Raw genomic sequence first — 25,848 nt, forward strand, 5'->3', positions numbered from 1 at the left:
TTTATTGAAGTTATATATGTTATAAGTCTGCATGAGAATCAAACCCACAACCTTTGCATTGCTAATGCAATGGCCGACCAGTTAAGCTACAGAAACACAGTAACGCATGATCAGTCATTGATAAAGCATTACATCATTTACTTGTTAGCTAAAGTGAAAATATGTACTTTTACGTGGGACTACACTACAGTAATACAATACGATTTATCTAATAAAGTATGTGACTGTGAATAAAAAGAATGCAGAGCTATTTGTTTTGGCACATGATGATTTTGGTTGTTATGGTAACAGGACACATCCGCTCCTCACTTTGGTTTGGTTACGCGAGGTGAATTTCACCGCTCTGGCTTGTTTCTTCAGTCTTTCTTGTGTAACAGATACAAGCTCATAAAGGCACGATTTTATGCCTCGTCTTGAGTCACCGCTGAACCACCTCCTTCACAGCAATGAGATCAAGAGCTCAGAAATACACAACATAATCTGATTACACCATGAGGGCAGTGTAATGTACAGTCAGTGTTTCCACCTGCATGTACCTGCTTATTAAAGCTCAAGTCAAGATTATGGTTTAAAGCCACAGATCCTCCAGTTGTTTACTGTTGATACAAAGCTCTGTTTTGGTCCACACCTCTTTTACATCTTTGCCTCCCAACTTGGAGAGTTTGCATAGATGCTTGTGAATACACACGTGCACACACAATGTCTTTACTCCATAGTGTGCTGAGGGTAAATATTTCATCTGAGTTTACCTCATTAAGTTTTGCCTACATAAAGTGACCTTTCAAAATCTTTTTCTGGGAACATGGTCTAAAATAAATGAAGAGGTTGATATACCGGTTGCTGTTTTGTGTGAGTAGATACGTCACTAGATCATATGATTATATGATGAGTTGAAATTGTTATCATGGGTATTATGGGAGCCTCTGGGCTGGTAACTGAAGAGTTTCTTTCTCAGATGGAGAGCTTTTAAGAGAGTTAGATGACTGTATCACTGATATCAATGTGCTTTTACCCCATGTGGCTTCAGGAAAAGTTTTTTGAGGTCAGTGCAGTGTACATTACTTTGAAAAGACAGACCTTTCACTAAATGGCAAAAGATGGTCTGGACTAAAGTACAGCCTATTCTGATAAAGAACCGCCCACTTAGGGGTTGTGTACACCAAAACTTTTAAACGCGCCTAGAGGACGCCGAATGGCAGCTGTTTTTCAGCTGAGTGCCAACTTTCTTCAGCTGAGCGCTTTGGTAGCTCCGATACTTCAGCTGTGAGCCGGTTGGTTGCTGTGGTAATGTCCTGCCCCTCCTCCACTGTGATTGGACAGCCGTGTGAGAACTGACATTGACGAGCGGAGCTTTTCACACAAAGTAAAATATTTTTCAATTTTCGGCGTTGAGCGCACAAAAACCATGCCGGTTTTCAGCGCGGAAAAAAACGCTAGCTGCTGGCTTTTTTTAAAGCAGACATATCATGCTTTTAAATCTGTCCTTTTTACATATAAATCATCTATTTGTGGTCTATATAAAGCGAAACTGCAATGCTTGGGTCTAAATTCCTCATTATTATAGCCCCACAGGCCCCCTTTCTACCCCTTTTCTGATGTGCATCTGAGAGCAACTCGTTTTGGTACTGTCTTTTTAAATGCACGTCATACCCTGCCCCCTCTCCAGGTTGCAGAGGTGACACTCGGTTAAACTCCACCCCGTTCAGCCATTTTTGTAGTTTTATAGCAGAGATACGATTATCTAGCTGCACAGAAACTTTTTATTTACTCGTTATTCACAAAATGTCAACAACGGAAGACTTGTCCATCCAGCCTTATATGTTCGCGCCAGAGTCGGAAATGGAGCGAGATGAAAAAGACGACGACGAACCTGCAGAACAACGTCTTCATATGGAGGTATCGCAATGGTGTGTTAATGCCGGCTGTCTTATTTCAGAATATTAACAATTATAAAGTTGACTATTACTCTTAGTTAATTGTAAGTTGTTGTAATATGCTATAACTTAATCCCGGGTTGATGACCACATGCGACATCTGCAGGCTGCAGCCTTCGGATTGAGAAACGGCACTGCTAAACCATGACAACCGTGTACTTTACTGTTTTTAAAGTTATTTACAGCTTACCGAAGTGCTCTGCTCGTCGTCTCCAAAGATAGAAGTAATTGACCCCTCAATCAGACGAAGTCTATCGGCAAATCCTACTTTATACTGGTGGAGGTTGGTGAAATAGTTATCCTTGAAGTGCTTCGCGCACTAAAAAATGACATTTCCGTGAAAAATAAAACTCAACCAGGCACAGGTTCAACAACCGAACATTTTGATTTACTCTCTCGTAACTTCTGCATCCTTGAGCTTGGACTACAATATCGCAGCGAGTAATTGAAAATGGCGGATTGCTCGTAGTGTTGGGCTGGAAGTCGATGTCCTTATTTAGCAGTTCCGCTGCAAATACTGTGACGTAATTGTTCAAAAAACGTAATAGATAATAGAAAAATCAGAACCGGTTGGAAAATATGACCAAAACAGAATATAAAGATATCAACAAAGCACCTGAAGAGACTAATTTCAACTTTTATGTACTTCTAAACACTACAAATACACAACAAAATGCATTTAAGAGCTAAGAAAGTGGATTTAGCATGATATGTCTCCTTTAAACAATTGAAAATATGCGCCGGCCGCTTGCGTAAAAGCTTTGGTGTGCACGCCCCCTTAGTCTACTTTGACTGACATGTAAAACAACCAACCGCAGTTGTGTTAATTGCCATTTAGGGCAGGTCAATTGTAAATAATAATAACAATAGTCTGGTGTGTAAAGCCTGCTACAAACTGTGCGATTTCTGCCATCTTATAAGATCATGACAGGACACACTGTGTGTAATGGATCTAATAAACCTGGAAGGGCATGTATGTAGACTGAACGATGATGACATCTACTGCTTGTAGGCCACAAAGTTGCTAAACATTTAACATTATCAGGCCTACTGAAAAGTTACGCCTGTTTCACACATACTCCGTATGCAGTGCGTTTGCGTTGCGTATTGCAGTACGTATGCGGTGGGATCTGTCAAGCATCCGTTGTGCTTTCACACATACTCCGTTTGCAGTGCGTTGCTAACCGCTGCTTCTGCGTATCAAATGATCATGTGATTGACACTTTCTGTTGAAAAGCGCCTCATCAATTAACAATATAATAGCCTGCTGTGTTTTTTCTTCACAAAACAATATACTTTAGATATTATTTGATAGACTAGTTATGATGTTTAAAATCTCTAGTGTAGTGGTCAGGACACATAACGGATCAAAGGTCTATTTATCTCCACATATATCATAAATATAAATTAGTATTATAACTTTTGAAGAGAAAATATAGGTGAGGTGACAGGCATGGTTATATTATACATTTCCTACTATTTATATATTTGCATAGACGAGAGTATATAACGGCAATGAACGTCTCATATGGCAAGAAATATTCTCACATAATTAAAATAACAGCATAATGACATGAATAAACAGACAAGGAAGCAAGAGTGACATGCAAATTGTATTATTATTACCGGAAAAACAGCAATATTACTGAAATAAACTCTGAGGTAAATACGCCAAGTCTAAATAAGCTCAATAACAATTGAAAAAAACATTATTATCTCCCAAAACGTTATATGACAAACATTATATTTAAAGCAAATGTATTCTTACAATCATTCAAGATCCACACATTATTCCATATTACTCCCGTACCGTTACTGAGCACGTTCGTCTCTCTCCTCGCTCTGTTATAATAGGGCTGATTGACAGGTGCGCTTCCCCGTCTTTCAAACACATCAGTTTATATAGTTCTCCTTAGAAAAATTAACCATAATTTTAACGGTTGACAAAACGGTTTTTGTCAGATTGATTATGATTTGTATTACCTTAGTTTAACAGTTATGGATATTGTGATCAGACAATATGAATTTGGTTACTGTTGTTTTACTACAAATAAATACTAAAAGACTATGTTAGTATAATTAAACAATGGTAAAATTAATAGTATACTTTATGTATATGCATGTATATAAACATGGTAGAATATTTAACAAGATGTTATATATATAATTTTTCAACTCGTGGTGTTATGCTTTAATTGCTTCATACTGGGATTAAACAAATAAGATTACAGAAAAAACTACTGAAAAACTTTATTTACATCCATTTAGAGTGAAATTACTGCATTTTTGGTGAAATCTGTGTTCATTCTGACCACAAAACATGCGCTATCACTTTAAATCAGCGCGTGCAGCTTGCGTGCTGTACAGCAAAAATAGACTCGCTGCCGAAACGATCGCAGCACTGCTGCACCGCACCGCATCTGCAACGGACCAGACGGACTGCATACGTATGATGTGTGAAAGCTCTAACCTGTTAACATGGCTACGTAAAAAATTACGCACCGCAAACGCACTGCATACGGAGTATGTGTGAAACAGGCGTTAGGCAGCTAAGGCTGGCTTTAGCTGGTCTCCCAGTCTGGTTTTAGCTAGTTAAGCTGGTGTAGCAGGCTGGTTGTAGATGGGTTTTGTTGGTTTTCGTGACAAAACTACAGAATGCGCAAATCAGGTTTTCCCCGCAAATTTGCATGACGTGTCAAAAGTTTTACGTCACCATGTGCTCATTTTAATCTACCAATGGGTCTACGCAGCCAAGTGTAGTCAACATAACTCAGTGAGAACTTCTAGCCTACATTAACATCAAAAACATTATAGATGAGAATAAAGGTCTTAGACAGCAGTGCACAGTTAAGGAAAACTGGATAGAAGACAAGAAACTTGTAAAGGATACAATGTGTGCATTACCATGCCACTCACCTCATTATCTGGATATAAGTTATTGTATATGTATGTATCTTATGGCTAAAATTAGTCATGTATGAATCTTTGGTTCATAAGTTCCTATTCTGAAAGTTTAATCAATTGTGCATAACGACACGTGCAGCAACTGCATATTGTCAAGTCTATTTAGTATTTTTCAGATGCAGTTATTTTTGGGGGCAATGTGAATAATTGCATTGCAGGCTGATTTAAGGTGTGCCCTAAATGTTCTGCTTGTGCTCTTAAAATTTTTAGTAAGGGGTACAGCGCTCCTAAAAACAAAAAAGCCTGTGTCAGTGATTCGTTCCTCCCTAACAGCAATCATTGTATCAACTTGGCGGACTGATTAAAAACCTCTGTGTCCTTATTCCCAGAAGTTGCATAAAGCCAGTCACATTAGTTTCAGTTTTGTATCCAATATGCATAAGATCAGTAAGATCAGATGTGGTCTGAGATTAAATAGAGCATTTTGTGTAGTGCAACTGCTCGAGCATGGTACTAGCAATCATGGTCATGGGTTTGATTCCCAGGAAATACACATACAGATATAATGCATTTGAAGTTGCTTTAAATAAAACTCAAGCAAATGCATAAAAATAAGAAAACAAGTTAGTATTTTTGGGGGACTGTTAATTATAAAAAGGTGATCAATAAATTAGTACATGTTGGAGGTGAATTTGCACATACAAAAGTACAAAATACAAAAGGCCCTCACTGGACTGGTAGAGTCAGGCCCATAAATATTTGGATGGTTAAATCCAACAGCTTGACCTTTTTGTGGCCTCCACTGATTTTTAAAGACAAAGATAACACTGTAGTCTAAGTGCTGGGCCGTTGACTGTAGATTAAACAGGATGCACACAGACCTTCCTGTTCGTCCAGATCTCGTGAAGAGCGCAGACATCGATACAGACCTTCGACTCCAGCAGGAAGCAAAGTGATATTGTCAAGCTCATGGTCATCAAAGGGGGTTTAGTGTTGTCTTTGGCAACACTTCACACAGATTTGGCACTCCCTAAACTTGTACTAGGTTTTAACATTTACTAAAGAGAATGCAAGCAGCGCTCACCCATGTAAGTCTCTATGCAGTTAGAGCACAAGAGAAGTTGTTATTGTGTTGCTTTGTGGTTGCTTTGTGTTTCTTTTCCCAAGCCAAAGCCCTGTGTCCGAATATTCATACATGTTTATACAGTAAAAGCAGCACATCAATTGAGCAGGATGTCTGAATGCTCTGTATTAATAATATAGTAGGCAAACAATACCCATTTGGAAGTGTTTTCCCATAAGGCCATGAGAGCTAAGAAGCTATCAAAAGATTGAAAAGAGAGCTGGGCGGTATTTTAAAGTGGTAGGCCGGGCTCAGACTACACAACATCAGCCTGATTTTCTCACGATCCATTTAACAGAAGTTATTGTGGTAATTCATAAATGACAATGGCCACCATGATGCAAGAATTGATCGTTTTATGTACCGTAGTGTGTGCGTGATGGTGGATGACAACCGACGCCACAACTTCCTGACAGAATTTTTTTATTATCATCCCAGAGGACACACATACTCATAAAATGTCTAGCCTGAATGCACTGGAAGTTACTTTGGAAAGTATAAATGTAAAATAAATGTAAAAGTTTTTTTTTCAGCGCTCTATGATAGATTTCATCGCATCTTTGATGTGGACCAATAGGAACACGGAAGCTCTTTTGTACACAGCTGTCAAACATACCGAAAGGAAAGAATGCTGCATTGGTGCTGCAAGTAGGAATTATGCAATGGAGGAAATCTGTTTGAAGATATGGCAACAATACTTCTGCCTTTATAAAGTTTGGCTTTGAGTCATGCTCATTTCTGAAAGTTAGTTGCTAGTTCCGCCAAATCGATGACATCACACAAGCAACGATTGGTTGGAAAGCAATGGGTAGTATGACATCTTTCTTGTTCTCCAGACAAAGATTTTAGTTATCTGACACACAGTTTATATCCACCTGGCATTGGTGCCAACCTATATGCCTATAAACCTATAGGCCAGGGGTCTCCAACCTTTTTGTGGATAAAACAATCTGGACGGCTACTTTTTGATATAGTCTACTTAAAACTTTTTTGTTTTACATGTTGTTATGTTTTATCATTGTTTAAAATATTAACATATGTAAAATAATCAATCAAATATAAAATATGAAATAAATGATTATTAAATTTAAGGCTATTAATGGAATGTGCTTTGTCGGGCAACTAACAGACTCAGAGACCAATGCTATAGGCTATATTAATTGTAAAGAACCTTGCAAACCCCCTAAATCTGCTTTAGGAAGTATCTTTGCCCTTACGCTGTTGTTATGAAGCTAACGGTGTTAGATCTGGATTCTTCCTAAAAGCTGTTATAAATCAGGCCTTTATCATTGGATTATGAGGTTTGAACTGTGTGATCCCATCAGTTATATTTTAAATCCCATTTAGTGGGCTAGAATTGAAAATAAACCTTGGTTTTATAGTGCAGTAAGGTGTAATGAAAAGGGCATAACACACGCTGGTTTGTGATCGATTCGGTCAGTGCACTTAGCGCTTTAAAGTGGCGGAGATATATTGCAGCGAGATGAAATAATCAGCATTTTCCTGACCCTAAATTTACTGATGTACTTGGAAAGCATTCGTGTGCCTGACACACACGCGCACGTGCGCACGGTGGTTTTTGCTCCCATTGAATTGTGTTGAGTCATTCTGATCCCCTTCAGGCTCAAGACTGCATTCATGTTTTCATTGCTATTGTCCTGCTGCTGTTACTCATTCACTCGCACCCTTTCAAGAGACTTTCCTTTGCCCTCTCTCTCTCACCCCATCAATTCTTTTGCGTTTTCTTCAGCCCCCATCTTAAAGTCGAGTCTTGTCACGACACCATTTACTGTTCAATGGAAGAACTGAAATGGTTCTGGTCAACTGGTTGTATATTTGAGAGTACGGACCCATCAGCTGCCTGAAAATATTTAATGAACAAAACTGGTAGAGCATTGCATTATGGGTTCAGTCTCCAGGGAACACAGATACTGCTAAAAGAAATATACTTAAATGCTGTTGCTTTGGATAAAATGAATTGACCCATGCATTGATTTAAAATGCATTTACAGGTCTTCATACACCCACACGTGACCGTGCCATCACTTTCAGAGTAAAATTAAAATAAAGCAGTGGTCATCTGCTTAGCAAATGTTACGTACAGGGCGAATGGAACGAAAAGTATTATTAGGATTTGTTTGTGTTGATTTATAAACTTGTGTATCTGAAATGAATAGTACGGGAATCTGTTCTTATCCTACAGACTAATCCATGCGTAATCTCCTTCTAGGCCTATAGGAGGAGTTTGAGGGTGTGGAAAGTGATATGCGTGTGTGTGTTGATTAACACTCTCTCACACACAGCAGATGCTAAACCAGCTTTAGTTACACTAAAGAGATGCTAGCAGGCAGAAAAATGCCCAGATGCCAATGAGAGAGAGAGAGAGAGGGAAAGAGAGAGAGAGAGAGAGAGAGAGAGAGAGAGAGAGAGAGAGAGAGAGAGAGACCACCTGCTACTCTTTAGAAGTTTCTTTATCATACACATGCATGATATTTGGAGTCAGACCCTTAGGGTAATATTGAAATACAATTCTGCGTAATAGCTGGTGATTTTTGACGTACTAAAATAAAAACTCATTATTGGGGCTGGGCACGGCTTAAAGTTTCTTACAGGGGGAGCCCAGTAGCAAAAGTGATACTTGTGGGTTACTATTTTCAAGGTAAACATTGCAAGGACATAAATTAAAGTATGAAGCAACTTAACTTGGATAAAAGTGTTAATTTCTGAGCCTTTAGAATTAAATCTAGGTTTTCCAAACATGGTTTGGACAAAAAGGTAGTCAGACTTTGATATCACACTGTTTGTTGAGAGAAATGGCAAAATTAATGTAATGTTGAAAGTAGGGATGCATAATGTGTTTACATCATATATATTTGTGTGAACTGTGTATAATAATTACGTATATATAAATATGCAGACATGCATGTATAATTTTAAAGGGATAGTTCGGCCAAAAATGATATTAAACCCATGATTTACTCACCCCCAAGCTGTCCGAGTTGCATATGTCCATTGTTTTTCAGAAAAACACATTTTCGAATTTTTTAGAAAATGTTTTAGATCTTTCAGTTGATTAAATGTAATGTTACGGGGTCCACCCATAGTCCACGACCTTCAAGTCCAAAAAAAGTGCGTCCATCCTTCACAAAATAAATCCAAACGGCTCCAGGATGATAAACAAAGGTCTTCTGAGGGTAATCCGCGCGGTGTTGTTGTAGAAATATCCATATTTAAAACTTTATTAACGAAAATAAATACCTTCCGGTAGCGCCGCCATCTTAGTCGCATCTGCATTCAGGAGAGAGTATTAGCGTAGTGTAAGCACTTTTCTTAGTGACGTATGACAAATTCGGAGGGCGGGGGCACAGAGCAGCAGCAGCAGAGTAGCCTCCGTAGGCTGCGTAAGCTCTCATCCTGAATGCGGACGCGACTAAGATGGCGGCGCTACCGGAAGGTATTTATTTTCGTTAATAAAGTTTTAAATATGGATATTTCTACAACCGCGCGTATTACCCTCAGAAGACCTTTGTTTATCATCCTGGAGGCGTTTGGATTTATTTTGTGAAGGATGGATGCACTTTTTTTGGACTTGAAGGTCGTGGACCCCGTAACATTACATTTAATCAACTGAAAGATCTAAAACATTTTATAAAATATCCGAAAATGTGTTTGTCTGAAAAACGATGGACATATGCAACTCGGACAGCTTGGGGGTGAGTAAATCATGGGTTTAATATCATTTTTGGCCGAACTGTCCCTTTAAGAAAAATATATTTTTATATATTAAGTATTTATATTTAATATAAATTATACATAAATCTACAAATGTAAGTACACATGTAAACATTTCTTAAATATATACTTGCATGTGTGTGCATTTATCTATGCAAAGTTATTATTCACAGTTCACACACACACACACACACACACACACACACACACACACACACATATATGATGTAAACAAAACTTTTATTCTGCTATAGATTAACCGTTATGCATCCCAAGTTGGAAGTGTTGTACTTTTCATATTAAGCTGTGATAAGATTTTAAAATCAATCATTAAAATTAAAATTATATTTTTACACTTTTTAATTATTATTTGTATTATTAAGTGTTAATATTTCATCTTACACACTGCTTATAAGGGTTACTTTTTCATACCAGATAAATTTCAGAAGTTTCAACAGTATTCAGACTTGTGTATATCATCTTTCTCCATGATGTGAGCCCACTGGTATTTCTCTTCAACTCGACCATGTTAGGGTGGTGTGACTTGTGCACAGCACAGCACTGCAGAGGATTGTGGGAAATGTGGGCCGCCCCTGGGAATCTTTAGTCCCAACAGGGAAAAGAGAGGCGGGAAATGCTTCCTTGCCAAATTAAACAGCTGAACAAAAGATCTAGAGAAGGCGAGCAGATAATTGAGGACAATTGAACAATACAGTGATGATAAGAAAGAACACACAACTTACACACATCAACACTATTGTTCTGTGAGTGTGAGAGTAAATTTGGTTTTGTCTATGATCATTTGTCAAAGCCGAGCTTGGCCTGAAATGGGCTTGTTTTGGATAACACTAATGTACAGTACAGTAACACTTTAGCCTTTATTAAACCCTATCTTTGTCCTTTGTTTGTTTATGGTTTGTCTCACCGGTCACATGCTTAGTTGTGCTACACTTATATTCACATCCACGCTGTTTTAAGCTCTCTCTGCCCTCTAATTTAAAATCCTTCCCTCTCCAGAAATACATCTTGACCCTCTGACCAGCATCACAGAGGGAGTGTGTGTTAAACAATTGTGTTAGAGAGTAGCTTCTGTCTAGAATGATCATACGGGTTATATTCGGACAAAAACTTGCTTGGTTGCTGTACTTGAACGAAATCGGAATTCCTATAAAACAGCCTTTGTTCGCTTTGGGAAACATTACGGCTGTTGCGTTTTTCCTGCCCCTGGATAACAAAAACCAAAGGCAGCACAAAAAAGTATTTGAATGCATGTGCTAGACAATAGATGCGTTCCTGTTGCTTAGAAAGCATCTATAGTCTCACTGTGGCCATCTATTGAATGCTACTCAAACAATATGTAAACAGTGCAAAAATCTACAAGATCATTAGTTCACTATTATAAGCTTCAGTATTGTACAAGTACATGTTTGTGTCATATTTCTTAAAAAAAAATGTAAAGAAAAATAAGAAATGCCATTTTGCTTAATGCTAAATGTAGCTTACACCTGCTATTAAAGGTGGGGTGCATGAGTCGGGCCGAGTACCAAAACACACTTTTAGCCAATCAGCAGTAAGGGGCATGTCTACTATCGTTGCCTGGGTTGCGTTACGTATGTGTAGGGCGGGTCTATATAAAAAAAAGGTCCAGATTGTATTGGGATAGGGGTATGTTTGTTTAGGTGATTTCAAATGTCAACAATGGCTTTAAGAGATGCTTTATTTCATGTTAAAAACAAAATCTAAATTAATGTTTATATATTTAAAATTTGTTTATATAACATAGAGAAATATAAATCGTGTGATGGTTACTGTATATGGTCTTTTATTTTATTGTGTACTAACTATAATTGGTTATTGTCTCCCTCAGACCTGTCGAAGAACCGGCTCTGTGAGGTGCCAGAAGAGGTGTGCCAGTTTGTCTCTTTGGAGACTCTCAGCTTGTATCACAATTGTGTGCGATCCCTTACACCTAGCCTGTGCCAGCTGCAAGCTGTCACCTACCTCAACCTCAGGTACATAAACGCACACACTTCAGCTACAAGCTCTCATCTACCTAACCTCAGAGACACGCTATTGCTGCAAGGTCTCATTAAACTCAACCTCAGAGACACGCTATTGCTGCAAGGTGACATTTATCTCAACCTCAGGTGCATACACAGGGGTCTGACATTTGAGCTTGGAGGGCAGACTAGTCTATCATAAGCTGCATTTTTACATTAGAGATTTGCGTAACACTTTAGCGTTATTTTCTAAATGTCAAAAAAAGACTATTTCGCGAAATGACAGTGTTTCCATTAACCAATGATATGCAACTGAAACACAGTATTTTGTCTCCCGTGATAAGTCATTCCACTTCACATCGACTAATGTTGGTAGGTTTACTAATATTACATCCACCCCACTAGGTATTATTTTTAACTTGAGGAGACGTAAGAGTATTATCCAAACATTCATGCCAAGGAAAGCCCCTTATAATTAGGAACGACAACGTATTCGACCTCGGCGCCGAGTAACATCATCACTCCTGACTACTTCCCCTTTCGCTCAAACTTCCGTCAATATTACTGCACCCGAAGTCAAAGTGCTGCAAACTAAGTGCTCTTCCGCCATACAATATAGTTCTCGTTTTTATCCGCTTGGGTTGAATGGGGCTTGAATGGGGCTAGGCTAAATGTTAACACATTTACAACGCGCTGTACAAAGATTAAGTGTATGCATTGAAAAAATATGTATTAATACATGAAAAAGGCATGTATTCATTTGTCTAAATTGAAGTAAGAACTTTAACATTTTTAAAAATCAAAGTTGTGTTCTTAGAAAGTATGTACTTCCATTAGTATGCTTTTTTATTGTCATATATACAGTGAGGAAAATAAGTATTTGAACACCACGCTATTTTGCAAGTTCTCCTACTTAGAAATCATGGAGGGGTCTGAAATTATCATCGTAGGTACATGTCCACTGTGAGAGACATAATCTAAAAAAAATCCAGAAATCACAATATATGATGTTTTTTAACTATTTATTTGTATGATACAGCTGCAAGTAAGTATTTGAACACCTGAGAAAATCATTGTTAATATTTGGTACAGTAGCTTTTGTTTTGCAATTACAGAGGTCAAACGTTTCTTGTAGTTTTTCACCAGGTTTGCACACATGGCAGGAGGGATTTTGGCTCACTCCTCCACACAGATCTTCTCTAGATCAGTCAGGTTTCTGAGAAACACGGAGTTTGAGCTCCCTCCAAAGATTCTCTATTGGGTTTAGGTCTGGAGACTGGCTAGGACACGCCAGAACCTTGATAGTGTATGCTTCTTACAGAGCCATTCCTTGGTTATCCTGGCTGTGTGCTTCGGGTCGTTGTCATGTTGGAAGACCCAGCCTCGCCCCATCTTAAATGCTCTAACTGAGGGAAGGAGGTTGTTCCCCAAAATCTCGCAATACATGGCCCCGGTCATCTTCTCCTTAATACAGTGCAGTCGCCCTGTCCCATGTGCAGAAAAACACCCCCAAAGCATGATGCTACCACCCCCATGCTTCAAAGTAGGGATGGTGTTCTTGGGATGGTACTCATCATTCTTCTTCCTCCAAACACATTTAGTGGAATTATGACCAAAAAGTTTCATTTTGGTCTCATCTGACCACATGACTTTCTCCCATGACTCCTCTGGATCATCCAAATGGTCATTGGCAAACTTAGACGGGCCTGGACATGTGCTGGTTTAAGCAGGGGAACCTTCCGTGCCATGCATGATTTCAAACCATGACGTCTTGGTGTATTACCAAAAGTAACCTTGGAAACATTGGTCCCAGCTCTTTTCAGGTCATTGACCAGCTCCTCCCGTGTAGTTCTGGGCTGATTTCTCACCTTTCTTAGGATCATTGAGACCCCACGAGGTGAGATCTTGCATGAAGCCCCAGTCCGAGGGAGATTGACGGTCATGTTTAGCTTCTTCCATTTTCGAATGATTGCTCCAACAGTAGCTTTTGTTTGCAATTACAGAGGTCAAACGTTTCTTGTAGTTTTTCACCAGGTTTGCACACATGGCAGGAGGGATTTTGGCCCACTCCTCCACACAGATCTTCTCTAGATCAGTCAGGTTTCTGAGAAACACGGAGTTTGAGCTCCCTCCAAAGATTCTCTAATGGATTTAGGTCTGGAGACTGGCTAGGCAACGCCAGAAACTTGATACTGTATGCTTCTTACAGAGCCATTCCTTGGTTATCCTGGATGTGTGCTCCGGGTCGTTGTCATGTTGGAAGACCCAGCCTCGCCCCATCTTAAATGCTCTAACTGAGGGAAGGAGGTTGTTCCCCAAAATCTCGCAATACATGGCCCCGGTCATCCTCTCCTTAATACAGTGCAGTCGCCCTGTCCCATGTGCAGAAAAACACCCCCAAAGCATGATGCTACCACCCCCATGCTTCACAGTAGGGATGGTGTTCTTGGGATGGTACTCCTCATTCTTCTTCCTCCAAACACGTTTAGTGGAATTATGACCAAAACGTTTTATTTTGGTCTCATCTGACCACATGACTTTCTCCCATGACTCCTCTGGATCATCCAAATGGTCATTGGCAAACTTAAGACGGGCCTGGACATGTGCTGGTTTAAGCAGGGGAACCCTCCGTGCCATGCATGATTTCAAACCATGACTTCTTGGTGTATTACCAAAAGTAACCTTGGAAACGGTGGTCCCAGCTCTTTTCAGGTCATTGACCATCTCCTCCCGTGTAGTTCTGGGCTGATTTCTCAACTTTCTTAGGATCATTGAGACCCCACGACGTGAGATCTTGCATGGAGCCCCAGTCCGAGGGAGATTGACGGTCATGTTTAGCTTCTTCCATTTTCTAATGATTGCTCCAACAGTGGACCTTTTTTCACCCAGCTGCTTGGCAATTTCCCCGTAGCCCTTTCCAGCCTTGTGGAGGTGTACAATTTTGTCTCTAGTGTCTTTGGACAGCTTTTTGGTCTTGGCCATGTTAGTACTGTAGTTGGATTCTTACTGATTGTATGGGGTGGACAGGTGTCTTTATGCAGCTATTCCCCTCAAACAGGTGGAGGTGGACATGGGACATTGGAGGTGGACATTTAAAAGGCAGACTAACAGGTCTTTGAGGGTCAGAATTCTAGCTGATAGACATGTGTTTAAATACTTAATTGCAGCTGTATCATACAAATAAATAGTTAAAAAATCATACATTGTGATTTCTGGATTTTTTTTAGATTGTCTCTCACAGTGGACATGCACCTACGATGACAATTTCAGACCCCTCCATGATTTCTAAGTGGGAGAACTTGCAAAATAGCAGGGTGTTCAAATACTTATTTTCCTCACTGTAATCAGTGAAATAAAATCGTCTTAAAAAGACTATACTATCGACCATTGCCATTTTTTTCTGGGGCAATTAACCAATTTATGAAAAGTAGCTATCGTGACAGGCCAACAGATAATTAAAATGAATGAAAAACATTTTTGTTGACTAAATGAATTGAGAGAACCTTTTTTTTTGTATTTTTTAAATAATAAAATAATACTTTAATCTGTGAAATTACTCTTGCAAAACATCAGAAGAAGTACCGTCTTATAAGCATCTGATTTTGCAGATTTTTGCCATTATTGAAGCTAAAGTAAAACACAATTTTTTTACTAGTTAATGTCACCAAAATTAAACCTGTACTATCAAATGCTCCAGCCCTCACCTACTGTACCTATAACCCCTTAGGGACACCAAGTGCTCTCCCTAGGTTAAATGGATTCCTATTAATCTTTCAGATTAACCATTTTCTGCTGTTTAATTGCATTTATATATCACAGAAATACGCACTGGTAAATTTTCTGTATGTGTGTGCAGTCGTAACCTGCTGTCCAGTCTACCGCCATCAGTATGTCAGCTCCCTCTGCTGCGAGTGCTCGTCGTCAGCAATAACAAGTTATCAGTTCTGCCAGCCACGATACGCTCACTCACACACCTACGACAACTGGTACGTACAACACACACCCACTTTACACTGTCACTGTTTATATACAGTATGAAATGTTAAAAGGATTCACACTGTACTCTCCTGTTCATTAACCTTCACTATACCCTCTCGTCCTTTCACGCTCCCTCTTCCAATAGATATCGCTTCTAAAATTTGTAATGCACTTTTCACATCGTTGCCTCTCTGAGATGAATTGTTTATTGTTTTCCTTATTTTGATAAGTCACTTTGGATATTAGCTTCTGCTACGTGCCTAAATGCCTAATGTAAATGTCTCTGTCCATCAGGATGTGAGCTGTAATGAACTGCAGTCTCTGCCGGCTGAACTCGGCCAGCTAGAATGTTTAAGGGATTTAAATCTGAGAAGAAACCAACTTACAACTCTGCCTGAAGGTCTGTATACCGAACACATGGTCACATCCATCTTTTGTAGGACTTTAGCTAACATACGTAACATACATACACCCACTAAAATAGCTTTGAGACCAGTTTGTTAAAAATCATTCGAAAAGCCCACTCATCATAACAGTAAATTAAATTAAATGTTATTTAATTATATCTGCTTAGGACACAGCAACTATTATGGGGCGTACACACCAAACGCAAATTAAACCATTTTTAGATTGCATACGAGGACGCGAATAGATGCGAAAGGTAAATCCCGCAAGTAATCAAGAGCGAGGGAATGCAATGTTTTGCGTTTGGTGTGTATGCAACATTAAAGATGCATTTGATGTTCGGCAAACAAAACTATTATGCCGAAAATAGCAAAAAGCATTTTTCTCAAACATTTTAAATAGGGGTGTCACGATTCTCCAAATCTTCGATTCAATTACATTTTAAATTCAAGGTTGTGACTTAATTTCGATCGATACCGTGACACCCTTAATTTTAAACCGCTTCCACACTGCTCATGTGCGCCACTCACTCTATGCTGGTGGCTGTTTAATTAGGGGTGTCACGATTCTCCAAATCCTCAATTCAATTACATTTTCTATTCTAAGGTCACGGTTCGATTCTCGATTATTTAATTTTTTTTTTTTTTTTTTTTGAAAGACAAAAACTTATATGCCATATTATTTATTATTATTATTATTATTATAGCTTTACATTAACATGCACATTGTGTGCATCCCTAATAAGTATAAATACATAAAAGAAAGGAAGAGTAAACTGCGCTTCTGTAATCCAAGACAATCCTGTGTAACCAGAGAAGGACAGAACAATATAGACAAAAAAGGGATTGCCAGTGCAGCACAGATGTCTGTATTTATTAAAATAATTTTTATAATTATTTAATAAACATTTGTGCACCTTTATTAAAATCATTTTATACAGACATCTGTGCTGCACCGGCGATCCCTTTTTTGTCTATAAGTATAAATACATATTTGATATTGGCCAATCTTCAAATTGACTTTTCTTTCTCCAGAGTTGTCAGAGTTGCCACTTGTTCGTTTGGATGTGTCATGCAACCGCATATCACACGTGCCTGTATGTTACCGCCATCTACGCCACCTCCAAACCATCAACCTTGAAAACAACCCCCTCCAGATGCCCCCAGCCCAAATCTGCTCAAAAGGAAAGTTCCACATCTTTAAATATCTGAACATGGAGGCCTGCAAAAGGACTCAGGACCAGTATGAAAAAGCTCTTCGGCCCACCGCCTTCAACAGCTGGTAAGAAAGAATTTGAGGGATGGATTGTCAAGGACGAGAGGTCTTAGGGTGTTGAAAAGCTTTAATCGCTTAATTCGCTGAAAACTCTACTCATGTTTCTGTTTGTGTGCATGCGTGTGGTCTCTTTAGTCTTTTGGATCAGGACCTATATCCGGGTCAGTATGGCGGCCTGGACTCTGGATTTAACAGCGTGGACAGCGGAAGCAAAAGATGGTCAGGAAATGAGGTACGAGGGGAGCTGGGTATTGTAGCACTAATGTAACTTTTAAAGCTTTTCTGAAAGCTTATCAAGAGTGGAATTTAATTGAATGATCTAAGTGGCCATGCACATGTCTGTGTTTTCTCATTTGTAACGTTTACACTCCAGTCGGCCGATGATTTCTCGGAACGGTCATTGCGTTTGGCAGAGATTTCCCGTGAACATGCACATTTTCAGGAGGAAGAGGAGAAAGATGCGTTATTAGATACACCCAAAGGTAAAACGCAAACAGGGGTCATGTATTACTTTATTTGCCATGGGAAAAATCTTATTTCTTTAACTCTTGGTTTTTTCTATTTGTAGTGAATGGAGATCTGGAGGTTCGAGTGGATTTCTTATTTAAAAGCCTAACAGGGGAAGAAGATGAGCGTTCTCAGGTCAGGAACCGCAACAGTAACCTTAAAGGTGTTAATAGGGTATAAATTTAGGAATAATGATATTCAGCTATATTTCCAATCTTTTCGTGACAGGAAAAGAGTGAAAGTGACGGTAGCACTTCCTCCCAGAGCCCTGAATCTACAGACAGCAGGTAAGTTTACAAATGCAAAACCCATTGACCTAGTATGTGAAAACCCAGAGGAGGTGATTTTCTACATAAAATCATCGTACGTAATGTAAAGAACAAACTATGAAATATAACATTTATATCTTTAAAGGCAGGGTGCACGATCTCTGAAAGCCAATGTTGACTATGAAATCCCTAAACAAACATGCCCCTACCCCAATAGAATCTGGACCTTCTTTTAATCTGGACTGAAACCCAGGCAGTGATGTCGGTTAGTAGACACGCCCCTAACTGCTGATTGGCTACAAGTGTGTTTTGGTACTTGGCCCGACTCCCTTTTCCAAAGTGTTTCTCAAAAATCGTGGACCCCGCCTTTAATATTGATTAAGTTCCCTTTTTAGTATAGCCTATAGTTGTTTGGTTGTGATGGAGATGCATTCAATCCATAAAAATTGTGTCTTGGGACACAATAAAAATTGTGTCTTGGGACTTAACATGTTGTGGCAAGTTCCCAATTCCCAGAATATATTTTGTAAATCTTTGCAATATATCTTTGTGCATGTGACACCAATGCTGAACGTTTATATATATATATATATATAATTCAATTTGATTGGTTGTAGGTTTCCACACTAATGCAAAGGCAGACCCTTAAATTAGGCAGCATTTCGATCTTAAATACTGCAGTGTGAACAGCCTATTAGGTCACTGATAGTGTAGCTTTTAGATTTTTATATACTGTACTGACCCTAATGTGCTCTCAAGTGCCGGATCAGGTTAGTCGTATTACAGTTCCTTGTGTAAAGCACTTTCGTTTAACACTGCATTGGCCCGCTCTGGATAGAATATATTTAACAATCTGTCAAACAGATGGAATATTTTCATTCCAAGGCACTGAGTGAAATGTTGGCTCAAATTATTTTTTACAAATATTATTCTTTTAAGCATCGACCATGAAGAAACATCATCAGTCATGTACTTAGTACCAAAATCATTTGATTTAACAACTATAGCCAAATATAGCTACAGCCAGCAACTGTAGCCAAATGGCTACAACCAATAAGTTATTAGATAACAGATAGTACACTGGACAGTCATGCTGCTATAAAAAAAATCAGGTGTCAAACAGCTGCAAACTTACTTGTAATGTCCACAATAATACCACCAAAGTGCATACTAGTGCATTTAATGTAGTCAATGCAGGACAAATAAAGGGTGCAATGACATGACCAGGAGATAAAAATTTGAATGTATTTGAATACAGCTGGCGATGATGTACAAAGTGAGAGAATCACACATGAGGACACACATGATAAATTGACAATGAAAGTACTGTATCATTGGTGCAGTTTGCTAAATGTCTAGTAGTTCTTCAGGTGTGGAATTAAACTGTGAGTAAAGTAGAGATGCAGGCCTCCAATTTTAAATTTAAGTGTTTTAAATGTCAACAAGCTCACCTAGATCCAGTTTCAATTACAATTTGTGATAGTTTTGGAAGCAACAGTTAAATAATATTACATATTATATTAGTCACCATATGCCATCAATTTTCAAAGATGTGTTTTATGTTTTTAAGGATGCAGTCATGGAGTTGCATTATAGTCCAGCTTTTTTTAAAACATTAAAAACATGTTTTTCGTTCCAACGGTTACTATATTGCTTTTTTCTTTAGAGAAACTAACTGATCTTAATCATAAGCAGGACAAATTTTGTAGACTTTGGAAACCTCTGCATTAATTTTACAGAAACTCTGATCATCTGTTTTAAGAGGACTGTTTTCTTTCTCTATTTTGTTTCTTTCCATGTTTCTGAAAAATTTATGCAGGAGAAAATGTAGACTTTTTGGTAGGCCTGTCACATTAGCTACTTCTCATAGGTCTGTTAATTGCCCCAGAAATAATGCCGATAGTATTGTCTTTTTAAGACCATTTTATCTCACAGATTAGATATGAAAATAAAATAGCATAATAATGCAAGAACACATCCTTTCTAAGAACACATCTTTGATTTTTAAGAATATTAAGATAAAAAAATATGAAATATTAATATGATATTGGAATCTAAAGAAAAAAATTATATTCTAAATATTTAAAACATAAATAAATATGATAAAATATGCATTTCAATTTTAAACAGCTAATAGATTGTTCAGTATAAATCCCAGCTTCACAGGGTTAATTGCTTTAGACGAGTGTTAGTCTGATCGCGTAGGCCTATGCGTCATTACCCGCAGTCACGTTTATAAAAGCTACACCTCAGATCTAAACACTAGATGTTACGGTTATGTTTTAGATGACTTTTTACTTTTGTAGCTCTTTTCATTGCCTCCGTTTTTGAACAGAGTAGAGATGCTGGCTTGTTTAGTTAACTTCCTCCCTCACGTCGGAGATGCGGGTTGTAACTTAGCTTTAAATCCAATTCCAGTCAGATGTATTCTTTCAAACTGTATGTATTCACCATAAAAACACGAAATTTAAGCTTGAGTAGCTTTCTCTTCGTCTGTCACTGTCCGCTCTCTCTCTCTGTGTGTGTGTGCACGCGGAGCTCAGGGTCCACATGTGCGCATGCGTGTGTCCACTAGCAGGTTGAAATAACGGAGGCAATCGCTATCGTCTATAATGCTAATGATATTCATTTTGTTTTTGCTAACAAACATACATGTAAACACTATGGTAATTTATCGCCTCTAAAAAAAAACTACCGACGTAATGTTCACCTATCGCTCGATAAGTCGATATAGTCATTATCACGACAGGCCTACTTTTTGGTATATAATTGTAAAAAAATTTGTGCTTTGGGTTTGTCTGTTTCTTCATTAATATTATTGTTTGAGTCTGTATTATTTAAAAATCTTTAAAAAAATTATTTGACACAAATCTAAAAGTGTTGCTAAAAATTAAATGCATCATTTTTGTTACTGAAAATATTGGCTAGTTTTAAAGTACACAGTGATGCTGTTTAGTTCATACATTAAATATTCAAGTCAAACAGTTGCCATGAAACAGTCTTTTAATAAACTAAGCCAAATTGGTTGAGCGAGATCACTTTGTGAACTAGTGCTGGGAAAAGTCAACAGAGTGATAGATGAGAGTACACTTCAGTTTAGATGAAATACCTTACTGTCAGAATCACAGTTATTCAGTAAACCCATATGCCTGGAGTGTTACCAACAGTCCTGCGTTCCCCAAAATAACATCTGTGCTCAATTTCATCAAGTTATTATGAGCACAAATACTTAACAGTTTATAGACAGAATGATCAGTGCCTTGTCACAAACTTTGATATTTGAAATGTCTTTGTGTACGGTTTTGTTATAAGAAAAGGATTGAGAAATTAAATAGCTAAATGTCTGTCTGTCTTAGGATATTTGTGTTGGGAGATGGTCCAGAGACTGGTTCTCCACCCAGCCCCACTCTGGAGGAGAAGAGAAGACCTGGAAACCTGCTCATCTGGCAGGAGAGAGAGCGAGCACAGCAGCAGAGAAATAAGGCCTCCACGTGAGTTTTGAGAGGGGTGGAGGGTGATGGCATTGAATGAATTGCGGAAGTGCGGAGTAAAGTGAATAGATGTGAAAAAACTAAACAAATAGAAAGGGCCGGTCAGACTTGGTTTTAGGTACAATGACTTTGAGCTCCATACAAGTTTAATTTTGTGCCTAATGTGTTTTATTTAAATAGTTTTCACTTTAAGTTTGAATTTCTTGTAATCGCGAAACTGCTAAAATGAGAGATTGACCACTTGGCTAAAAACAAACATGAGGGCAAGATAAACCAAGCCGTGACTTGTTTTAAAAGCACATAAAATGGCCTCTATTATTTCTTTGTCATCAAAGGCTTGTGGTTGTAAAGTAAACCACTTTTACCTGCTGTCATGCCATGACTTCATTAGTGTCTTAAAGCTCATATAAAGTCTACTATTATGAAGTGAAATACCTCCGTATGAAAAGCACATCAAAGGGGATATCCTAAACTGCCCCTCTGTAAGAACAAAGTCAGCTGTGTTTTTGTTTCTGCTGCATTAGGAAGCTATTGACTAATAAACGTTTGATGTCTTACAGTTTGCAGAAGACGACTGTAAAAACAGGAAGTAACTCTGCGACGTCGACGACCAAGCATGGAGGAACAGGAAGTTCAGGGTAAGAGTGAAGCGAATGGTCTACATATGTGTTTTGTTGTGGTAAACCGAGTCTCTTTAGCAAAGAGAAAGCAAAACCTGTTTTTTAATATAGGACAAGAGAATCATATGATTAGCCATGGTAACATCGACCTGAAATCTTACAAATGGTCATAGTGTTTTATTTTGCTGTGTAGTTTTCTTATATAGTGGATGTGGTTTTCTAGATGTTGATTTGTTGATCTCTGTCTCTCTCTAGTGGTGACGGCTCAGATAGCAGCTCTCCACCCAATGGACTGAAACAGAGATGTGCTGTGAGTCCACACAAAAAACCACACTTCATTTGACTCTTCTTTCAATTTCATTTGTGATGTTTATAACTGAAGCACTGATTTAAAGTATTTTGTTGTTTTGTGTTTTTTTACAGAGTGTAGATCAGATGTCTCCCACCTCTAACGCAGTGTCTTTACAGCGCTCTGTTAGTCGCACAGGTACCTTTACACCAACATATTTCAGCTTCTTGTACCCTTACATCATGTCAATGTAAAGCATTTAATTTTAAATCATATTTAATTTGATAAATTTATTAAAGTGAATATAATGTAATAAATGTAAATACGTATTGCACTATTGCAATCTGTTTGGCTCTTTACTCTAAAGTTTCATGCATCTCAAATGTATGAATCTGCTGCTACCTTTGAAACCGTGGTGCTAGGTGTTTGTGAAATTAACTAAATTACCCAAGCTCTGTTATATTTTACTTTTAAAAAATGTTAACGGTTTTACATTTTGGTGCTTTGACACTTGTGGAGCAGTCTGAAGTGAACTTGTGAACCAGCGTCAAATGAGTGGCTTAGTTTATTACAAATAAAGGTTTGTAAAGTCAGGCTGATTTAAGGTTCAAGGTTTCAAAACCACTAGAATTTTCTGTAGCTAGGTTTCCATCCAAACGTGAAGCGAATCTTTTCAAAATTCGCAAAAAAGAAAAACAAACAAATGCGAATTATGTCAGTTTCAATGGAGTGAATGACAGTGGTTTTTGTAACATAGTAAACAACAGTAAACAAAAGACAGGACTGCTTGTTTTTACAATGGGGCAAGTTTTTAACGTATTTGCGGTGCAGCTTGTAATTGCCAATTAAGACCATATATGGTAAAGACGTCGTCAGCGAAAACGGCAATAGACGGTCAGTTCCAAGGGTTTAATGTTCGCTACAACAGAATTTATTTGGTACAATAAATGCGTTTCCATCTCCCATTATTTGCATTTAATCTTTTTCACATAAGTCAAAAACCACCTCAAGCGAGTGTAATTTTTTTTAGCAAATTTATGTAAGATTTTATTCGAAATTTGGCATTTCCATCACTTGTTTTCAGTGTGATAGTTCAAAATGTGCATAAAATCATAGTGATGGAAACATGGGTTGTGATACCATTTTTTTGTTTACACAAAATTAAATCTTAAAAAATTACAGGTCCCGTTTTTCCTGTGTTTTTGAAGCAATGATTGCATTTAAGGTGTGCAATATAACATGCGTTTTTGTTTCCTGTGTTTTCATGTATTTTTGACACAATTTACTTATCTGTATAGGGCTGTTTTCAGTGTTCTAAAAACGGCTGACATCTTCCTTGTTCTATGAAATTCCTCCTTAAGAAATATATATATATATAAAATGTATTGTGTCCAATTAAAAGTTGTTGTTTGTATACGCAGACATTTGAAAATAACACATTTTAGTGTTGCAAAATGCAATGGCAATACCGCAACATCGTGAAACCATGGTATTTTTGCTTAAAGGAATAGTCCATTTTCTTAAAAGAAAAATCCAGATAATTTACTCACCACCATGTCATCCAAAATGTTGATGTCTTTCTTTGTTCAGTCGAGAAGAAATTATGTTTTTTGAGGAAAACATTGCAGGATTTTTCTCATTTTATTGGACTTTAATAGAGCCCAACATTTAAAGGAACAGTATGTAGGATTGTGGCCAAAACTGGTATTGCAATCACAAAATGTGTGGCTAAAACTGGTACTGCAATCACACAGCTGGTGGCCAATATACCAAACGACAACATAAACATCAGTTGAGGGCTGCAACTCCACTGTTTACATGACAATATCCTGGCCGGACTGCTGTTGTCAGTGATATAAGTATTTGAAATTAAAATGATTTCTTAATGTCTAGTGACATTTCAGGGCCATTTAATGATTAATTGATATAAATTTCTTACATACTGTTCCTTTAATACTTAACTCAACACTTAACAGTTTTTTTCAACGGAGTTTCAAAGGTCTATAAACGATCCCAAACGAGGCATTAGGGTCTTATCTAGCGAAACGATTGTCATTTTTGACAAGAAAAAAAAAATGCTCTTTTAAACCACAACTTTTCGTCTAGGTCTGATCCAGCGCAACCTAACGTAAATGCGTAGTGACGTAGGGAGGTCACGTGTTACATATATAAAACGCAAATTTGCGGACCATTGTAAAGACATTAATTAGTATCAGTTGACATACAACAACGTAGGAACGGTCCTCTTTCAACACATTTGTAAACACTGGGGCGGAGTTTCGCGTTCGTCCTCTGTGACCTCTTGACGTCATGACGTATTGCGTGGGGTCACATCACGCATCACGACCTGATCTAGACGAGAAGTTGTGGTTTAAAAGTGTATATTTGTTATTTTTATTGTCAAAAATGACAATCGTTTTGCTAGATAAGACCCTAATGCCTCGTTTGGGATCATTTATAGACCTTTGAAACTTCGTTGAAAAAAACTGTTAAGTGTTGAGTTAAGTATTAAATGTTGGGCTCTATTAAAGTCCATTAAAATGAGAAAAATCCTGCAATGTTTTCCTCAAAAAACATAATTTCTTCTCGACTGAACAAAGAAAGACATCAACGTTTTGGATGACATGGTGGGGAGTCAATTATCTGGATTTTTCTTTTAAGAAAATTGAATATTCCTTTAAGGTTATCATACCGCCAAAATATCATATTGGCCCATATGCCTAATCTGCAGTCAGTGATTTTAGATATCTGTATTTAACCTGCCTAGTGGTCAAAGCTATAAACTTTGGGTTAGAGAGGCTGGTTTAGTGGTTGTGATCTTGCACAATTTCAAAACAATGCTATTTTTATGCACTATTTAAAACAAATAGACGTTTTATGTTAGCAATCAAAAAGTGGATTTTTATCTAAAGTTTTCTATTGCATTTACAAAAGACTAACCAGCAGATGTCCCCATTGTGCAGTGTTTAAAAAGTGAATGCTTTTGCAAAAAATAAACATACATTCACAATGTGTAATTAATATAGACATTTAAAATATAAAGCCTAGTATGCCGCCTCTCCTTTCTAAACAATTTTTGAGAAAGATTGGATTGTTAAAATTGTTACATACAAAAGTGATGGAGGGGGGGTAAGGCGATGAAAAAGGGTATTTGTGAACTCAGTCGAAAAGGAAAGTCATTTTCGAAGCAAGAGTACATTTTTACATTTTGATTAAAAATAACAAGACTTAAGGTTTTTTGTGTTTGGAATAGTATGCACCAATAAATCATAACAGTACAAGCTAAATTGTGCTTTAAGATGGCTGTAGGGTAAATTTTGA

The 25,848-nt window shown here is 37.9% G+C and overlaps 1 protein-coding gene across 2 annotated transcripts in view; it reads left to right on the forward strand.

Moving 5' to 3' along the window:
* The window catches only part of lrch4 (leucine-rich repeats and calponin homology (CH) domain containing 4), a 41,536-nt gene that overhangs the window by 7,760 nt on the left and 7,928 nt on the right, over window positions 1-25,848 (forward strand). For both annotated transcript variants that reach the window (XM_065289023.2, XM_065289024.2), the window contains exons 2-13: window positions 11,561-11,705; window positions 15,550-15,679; window positions 15,966-16,071; window positions 17,111-17,357; window positions 17,487-17,583; window positions 17,725-17,833; window positions 17,920-17,993; window positions 18,087-18,145; window positions 21,484-21,618; window positions 22,179-22,256; window positions 22,494-22,548; window positions 22,662-22,725. In XM_065289023.2, the coding sequence (XP_065145095.1) occupies window positions 11,561-11,705; window positions 15,550-15,679; window positions 15,966-16,071; window positions 17,111-17,357; window positions 17,487-17,583; window positions 17,725-17,833; window positions 17,920-17,993; window positions 18,087-18,145; window positions 21,484-21,618; window positions 22,179-22,256; window positions 22,494-22,548; window positions 22,662-22,725 (1,299 nt within the window). The remainder of the gene's footprint in view (window positions 1-11,560; window positions 11,706-15,549; window positions 15,680-15,965; window positions 16,072-17,110; window positions 17,358-17,486; window positions 17,584-17,724; window positions 17,834-17,919; window positions 17,994-18,086; window positions 18,146-21,483; window positions 21,619-22,178; window positions 22,257-22,493; window positions 22,549-22,661; window positions 22,726-25,848) is intronic.

Source organism: Paramisgurnus dabryanus, chromosome 2 (genome assembly GCF_030506205.2).
Source record: "Paramisgurnus dabryanus chromosome 2, PD_genome_1.1, whole genome shotgun sequence".
NCBI classification, from domain to species: Eukaryota; Metazoa; Chordata; class Actinopteri; order Cypriniformes; family Cobitidae; genus Paramisgurnus; species Paramisgurnus dabryanus.